The sequence below is a fragment of the Penaeus chinensis genome, chromosome 36, assembly GCF_019202785.1.
Source record: "Penaeus chinensis breed Huanghai No. 1 chromosome 36, ASM1920278v2, whole genome shotgun sequence".
Taxonomy (NCBI): Eukaryota; Metazoa; Arthropoda; class Malacostraca; order Decapoda; family Penaeidae; genus Penaeus; species Penaeus chinensis.
Window position 1 is genome coordinate 2,222,840 of NC_061854.1, and position 7,500 is coordinate 2,230,339.

General features: G+C 46.6%; 1 protein-coding gene across 1 annotated transcript in view; it reads right to left on the minus strand.

Moving 5' to 3' along the window:
- Positions 1 to 7,500, minus strand: part of LOC125044965 — a 31,179-nt gene that overhangs the window by 4,182 nt on the left and 19,497 nt on the right. The window contains exons 5-6 of the mRNA XM_047641941.1: positions 6,450 to 6,531; positions 5,160 to 5,284 (exon numbers count right to left, since the gene is read on the minus strand). Coding sequence (XP_047497897.1) covers positions 5,160 to 5,284; positions 6,450 to 6,531 — 207 coding nt within the window. The remainder of the gene's footprint in view (positions 1 to 5,159; positions 5,285 to 6,449; positions 6,532 to 7,500) is intronic.

A 7,500-nucleotide genomic window follows, 5' to 3' on the forward strand; every position in this document is an offset into this window, starting at 1 on the left:
ACTGGTTGTGTTTACGGGTTGAGGGGTCTGTGGGGATTGATTTCGGGGTTACGGGGTATTTCTGCTCGTTGTATTGTCGGGGTTGTGGGTTTGAGTTTATCTTGGTTATTGCTGTCTGGGTTCGTGCGCGGGATCTGTTGGTGGTTTTGAGTCGGATGGTTGGGTAGGTGGGTTAGTTTGTGGGGGGGTCGCCGGGGTTTTTGGTTTTTCGGTTTTACGGGGTTAGGTGTGTTTATGGGTGAGCGGGTGCATGTATTTTGGTTTCGTAGGGTCTGGGGTTTATTTTACAGCATGTTTATCGGGTTTTCTTTGGTGATGTTACGTGTTTTGGGAGGGTGGTTGTGGTTACATTGGCGGTGTGTTGGTGGGTTTGTTTAGTGTATGGTTAGGGGATGGGGTTTTCCGGTGGTGGTTGTGGCGAAGGGGGTACATGTCTGTGAGGTTGGCGCGTTGTGGCGGCGTACTTCGTGTGGGGTTTGCGGGGTTTTTTGGTTGATTGGATTTGGGTATGGTGTGTTGGGGGTCTACTAGTTGGCGGAGTTTGGTTTTGCGTGATTGCTGGGGGTGTGTCGTTTTGGTACTTAAGTTGTTTCGCGTATTTTGCTGGTTGGGGGTTTTGCCGGGGGGTTCGGGTGGGGGGTGTGTATGGCTGTTTGGACGGGTTCGGTTGTTGCTGGGGGTGCGCGTTTTGGGCGTTTTGGGGTAGGTTTTGTACTAGCGAGTGGCGTTGTGGGCGGGCCGCGGTTGGCGGGGACGTTGGTGTCTTGGGATTTTGCTGTGGAGTGTGTTACTTTTGAAGGCGAGTCGTCATTGAGTGTACCCGTGCGTAAGCGGGATACAGTTTGTAGCGGTTTGTTTGCGGGCGGACTGGGTGGCACTTTGCGTTGGTAGTTACAAGGAGTAGATTGGGGAGGGTTGGAGGCGGGCGGGTCCTTTTAAGGCCTAGAGTTAGATGACGGGGCGTTTGAGTGAAGGAGGCTTTGTTAATAGTGATAGGTGAGTGTGTTCAGGTTGGGGTGGTTTTGGGTCGTATGGTTCTTCTCTAATACGTGCGTCCGTGCGTTTACGGCGTGCGGGAGGGGGGTGGACGGAGTAAGTCTATCCGTAGTGACGTTTTAGGCGGGGTGGTATATGAGGGGTTTCGGTAGGGAAGGCTCGGGTAGTGGTGGTGCCGGAGGGCTGGATGTCTGTATCCGGAAGGGGGGGGCGAGGGTCAGCTTGGGGCGGGTAGGGGTAAAGGGTGGTGGGAGGGCTTGGGGACGGGGGGTCAACGGGTGGGGGGGGGGGCAGAGGGGGTTTTGGCTATTATTTATTTTTTTTGTGTCTGTGTATGGTGTGCTCGCTTTGCGGGGGGGGGTACGGGGTTTGGGCTGTTTGAGGTTACAGGTTAGGTTTGGGAGGTTCGGGAGCGTGCCGGCTGTCCCGTGGTGCCTTTTTTTGGTGTTGGGGGTTAAACAGGCGTTAACAACGTTGACTTTTTCGTTTTAGGAGTTATTGCGTAGCGTTTTTGCGCCGTTTATTTTCGATATTCTCTTTGGTTTTGTTGGTGGTTTGTTGAGGCTTTGGGGGTTGGGTTTGGCTCGTGGCTGTGGGGGGGGGGGGGTAGGGTTGGTTGAGGGAGGTGGGTTACTAGGCGTCCCGCTATTGAATTTTTGTTGGGTGGGGTAGGGAGGGGGTTGGGGCGGGGCCGCGGGGGCGGGTGTGTGTCGGGTGGCATACGGGGACGGGGTATGTGGATTTTCTGGGGGTGGGGTTGGGGTGGTTTTTTCGTTTGGATGGTGGGGATGCAGCGTAGAAGAAGGGGGTGGGTGGGGGGGTCAGTGGGGCTGGTGGGGCGGGGGGGCGTGTGGGCTGTCGGGTGGGGGGGGGGGGGGGGTTGGCCCGATGGGTGGGCGTGGTGGGGCCTCTGGTAAAGGGGGGTGGGCGTGGGGGGGGGGTTACAGGCGTGCCGCCCAAGTTGTGATATTGTCATCTGGATGTGATATTGGTGGTGTGGTATTTTGTTTGTTTTTGGTGTTGAGGTTTTGGTTGAGGTTATTTTGAGGCTATGGTTACCTTGGGATTATTAGTTTTGTTTTTATATTTGTTTTGGTGGTTTTTTTTATTTGTTTGTTTTCATTAAAAGTGTTTTTGTTTGTTCATTATGAAGGTCACCGATGTTGTATTTTGTTGTTTGTATAATTTTTTGTTGTTTCTTCACAATTGTTTATTATTATTATGATTTATTCTCTTCCATTATCATTTTTTTTTTTCTTGTTTATTGCCGTTTTTTATTTCTCTGTTTGTTTTTATTACTGCACTATTTATTATTATTTTCTTTTTTATTCTTTACAATCATTACCTTATCCATTACTACTTTTATAATATATGATTATTTAGTCATTTAAATATCGATATATTATTACCTATAATTACTGTTGTTATTATTATTACAAGAGACGAGACTGACGAGAGAGAGAGAATGAGAGTGAAGAGAGAGAGAGAGAGGAGCAGAGATGGGGAGAGGAGAGATGCGATCGAGATGAGAGAGGATGGACGGACGGAGAGAGATGAGTGAGAGAGAGAGAGTGAGAGAGGAGAGAGACGAGATGAGAAGCGACGGGAGAGAGGAGAGGGAGAATGCGAGGAGAGCGAGAGGAGAGAGGAGGGAGAGACTGGGAGAGGGCGTGAATGTGAGAGGGAACGCAGAGTAGACGAAGATGGGGAGAGAGAAGCAGGGAGAAGGAGGCACGCTAGATGAGCGGCGGAGGACGGAAATGAGGGAGAGGACGAGAGGATTGAGCTGAGTGCCTAGAAAACCGGATCGGGAGAGAAGAGAGAGCTAGGTTGAAAGGACGAGAGAGAGACGAAGAGAGTAGAGAGGAGAGAGTGAGAGAGGGACGAGTGGAGGAAGAGATGAGAGAGAGAGAGAGGAGATGCGACGATTGATGAGGAGAGGAGATGCAGAGAGATAAGAGAGAGGAGAAATTGAGGAGAGGAGAGAGAGGAGGAACGAAGAGAGCGAGAAGCGAGGACGCGAATGAGATGAGAGAGTAGAGGGTGCGGGAGATAGAGAGAGGCGGGAAGAGAGAGGGAGAGGAGTAGGGAGATCGCTCGTGAGGAGAATGGATCCGACGAGAGAGAGGAAGTAGTCGAGAGCGAAGAGAGATTGAGAGGAGGAGAGTGAGAGAGGGGAGGACTCATAGAGGGCGATAGCGAGAGAGAGAGGGAGAGAGCGCAGAGAGGAGAGAGCTGGAGAGTGGGATGGAGGGGATGAGATGAGGAGAGGATACAGAGCAGGGAGAGATTGTAGACGAGGAGGAGAGGAAGGCGAGAGAGAGAGGTGAAGAGAGAGAGATGAAGATAGCGTGTGAGAGAGAGAGGAGAGATGGGAGCGTAGAGAAGAGAGAAGATAGAGGAGAGAGTGATGCAAGAGCAGAGAGGAGGGGATCAAGGACGAGGAGCGAGAGAGAGGAGAGAGAGGAGAGTGAGAGTGAGAGACGGGACGAAGAGAGACGGATGAGATGGGACGGAGGAGGGTCGATGAAGAGAGGAGATGAGATGAGAGTGGATAGAGATGAATACGAGGAGATGAGAGGGAGAGATGCGAGACGAGAACGAAGACGAGGAGAGATAGAAGAGACGAGAGAGAGAGATGACGAGGAGATCAAGAGAGGAGATAGAGCGTGAGTGAGAGCATACGAGAAGTGAGGATGAGAGATGAGAAGAGAAGAGATGGAGAGAGCGGCGAGAATGATTGAGAGAGGATGAGCGATGAGAGAGAGAGGGAGAGAGAGCTCCGGCCTGGAGAGAGGAGTGGGAGATCGGAGAGCGGACAGAGATAGAGAAGAGGTGGGGAGTGATGTGAGAGAGAGAGAGATTGAGGAGAGGTGAAGAGAGACCGACGAGGGAGCAGAGGAGGACAGTGGGAGGAGACGAGATGGAGAGATGGCGAGACGAGGAGAGGAGAGCGAGAGGTAGAGAAGAATAGCGAGAGAAGACGAGAGAGAGAGCCGGAGATGATGAGGACTGATTATGAGAGAAGAGGGCAGAGGTGAGAGAGAGGATGAGGAGAAGAGAAAGAGAGTCGGGATGGAGCACGAGAGAAAAAGAGGAAAGAGCTTGAGAGAGAGAGGAGAGGGGAGAGAGGAGGAGAGGAGAGATCGAGAAGTAGTGAGGAGAGAGAGAGACGGGAGGATGAGAGTCGAGAGGACGAGATGATGACGAGAGAGGAGAAGAGGTTACGAGAGAGAGACGAGGAGAGGATGGACGAGAGACACGAGAAAGAGATGAGAACGCAGGTGAGAGAGGGAGCGAGAGAGAGTGAGAGAGCAGACAGAGGAGAAAGAGACGAGAAAGAGATAAAGAAGAGGGAGAAAGAGAGAGAGACAGGACGGCGAGAGACTGCGACGAAAGCGAGGACACGATGGAGAGACGAGGGAAAGATGAAAGAGAGATACAGGGTGCGAGAGAGAGACACTGGAGAGATGATGAGAGACAAGATGAGCGGGGAGAGAGGGAGACGGACGATGTGAGAGAGTAGAGAGCAGACGAGAGACGAGAGGAGTCGATGAGACGAGATGGAGAGAGGACAGAGAGAGAGGAGAGACCAGAGACAGACCAGAGACGAGACAGAGACAGAGGACAGAGACAGACAGAAGGAGACGACAGCGAGGATGGGTGAGCTGCGTGAGAACGAGAGATGAGAGAGAAGAGAGAGAGTGAGAAGATGAGAGAGGGAGAGACGAGATGAGGAGAGAGCGGAGAGAGATGAGGAGTGAGATGAGACGAAGAGAATTGAGAGGGAGACGAGAGAAGAGACAGAGACAGAGATAGAGACAGACAGAGACGAGAGAACCGTCTGAGAGATGAGAGAGAGAGAGAGAGAGGAGTGAGAGGAGACTTGAAGGAGAGGAGAGGGAGGAGACGAGAAAGAGAGGATTTGAGACTGAGAGTCCGCGAGGAACTTTGAGAGAGGAGATGAGAGAGGGAGAGAGAATAGAGTCGAGACGGAAAGAGAGACGAGAAAGAGACGAGGAGAGAGATGAGGAAAGAGAAAGAGAAATAGGAAGAGAAAGAACAGAAGAAAGCGAATAAGAGAGAAAGAAAAAAGAGGGGAAAGACCAACAAGCGGAAAGAAAGAAAGAGAAAGAAAGAAAGAGAGAGAGAGGCACAGGTACCTTTGCAATTGAGAAGAGGGACAGACACCGATCCCCAACGCGTGTGTACAGATTGGGGCAAGAAAGTGGATCTTCCGTTGGCGTTGTGTTCACCGCTCGTTCAACTATGTGTTCCACCTCGCTTACTGACAGGAGAATAGGGCAAGTTCAGTAACTCACGAAGAACAAAATGGATATTAAAAAAATGCTAATTAATAGACAGACAAACAATAAGTAGACATAAAAGACAACATGAAAGATAGCATTATGTTTAGGGAATACACGATATAAATATATCCTAAAAATTAAATATATATATGGTATAAAAAACCCACACTTGTTTAAACTAGATTTATTGAAAAAGAGACTACAGTGTCTTGTGTCGTGTGTGTTGTGCGTGTTGTGTGTGCTACGCACATAATGTGTTCCACCTCTCTTGTGTGTGTGTGTGTGCTATGGTGTTGTGTGTGTGTGTGTCGCTGTGTGTCGTGCTGTTTTCGTGTGTGAATCTGTGCGTGTGTTCTGCGTGTGCGTTGTGCGTGTGGTTTTGTTGGCTGTTCTGGTGTGTGTGTGTATAGAGAGAGATGAGAGAGAGAGAGAGAGAGACAAGAGATGAGAGAGAGAGAGAGTCGGAGAGAGAGGAGAGAGAGAGAGAGAGGAGAGAGAGAGATAGAGAGAGAGAGAGAGAGAGAGCAGAGACCGTGAGAAAGAGAGAACGAGAGAGATGAGAGAGAGACAGAGTAGAGAGGACAGAGAGAGACAGAGAGAGACAGAGAGCGCAGAGAGAGACAGAGTGAGACAGGAGAGAGAGAGGACAGGAGACGAGAGAAGAGACGAGAGAGAGAGAGTCGTGAGAGCAGAGAGAGAGAGATGAGAGAGAGAGAAGAGAGAGAGAGAGAGAGGGAGAGAGGGAGGGAAGGAGAGAGGGGGGGAGAGAGAGAGAGAGAGAGGGAGAGAGAGAGAGAGAGAGAGAGAGAGAGAGAGAGAGAGAGAGAGAGAGAGAGAGAGAGAGAGAGAGAGAGAGAGAGAGAGAGAATAATTAAATTAAAATCATCATCATCATCATCACCATCATCATAATAATAATAATAATTATTATTATTATAATTATAATTATAATTAATGATGATGATGATGATGATGATGATGATGATGATGATGATGATGATGATGATGATGATGATGATGATGATGATGATGATGATGATGATAATGATAATGATAATGATAATGATAATGATAATGATAATGATAATAATAATAATAATAATAATAATAAGAAGAAGAAGAAGAAAATAAACGCGAGCATACTCATTGACATCATTTGCAAGGGCGCGGGCGAATATGCTGGTTCTGCCTCCGTTGCAACGTTGAATTTCTTCGCCTTCACCATCTGCAAGAGATGTTTGTGAATAAAGATGTATGAAGAAAAATGAATGTGGATAAATGTGTATCAAGAAAAATGTTTGCGAATAAGTATGTAAGTTTTAAATGTAAGTAAATATATGATTGTGAATAAATATTTATAAAGAAAAGTACATGTAATTAAAAATGTATGTTGATAAATTTAAAAAATTGAGAAAAATATTTGTAAATAATTGTGTATGTAAATAAAAAAATATTTGTAAATAACTGTGTATGTAAATAAAATATATGTAAGTAAATATGTATAAATAAATGAGCATAAATGAAAAATATGTATAGATAAAAATGTCTGTAATCAAATATCTATAAACATATTATGCATGAATAAAAATCTATGTATATAAATGTAAACGGATGTGTAAATATAAGTAGGAACCAATAAAATGTGTGTAAATATATGTTTACATTTAACCAGGCATAGTAATGACTATAGATAAAAATATATGTTATTTATTCATCTATATATCTATAAAGCTTTATATCTATCTATTCATCTATCTATCTATTTGTCTATCTATCTATCAATCTTCGTATCTATCTATCTATTTATCTATCAATCTTAATATCTATCCATCTATTCATCTATCTATATATTTGTCTATCTGTCTTTCCATTTACCTCTTAATCTCTCTATTTTTCTATTTATCTACCTATCCACCTATCTATCTATCTATCTATCTATCTACCTCTTTACCTATATATTCATCTACTCATTAATATCTCTATTTATCTAGAATCACGCCGCACGTAACAAATACAAAACTCTCTCGAGATTGTTTGTATTCATGCAGTCATGAAAGCATCAATGATGATGTCATTTCCCCAGCTGAAGATAGCTTTTATCAGTCGCTTTTATCAGCTACTTCCTGCACTTCCGAATAAACAGGGTTGACTGCCAAAGGGCGTTAGTCACGTCCGCCACGCCACTAGGAGACCC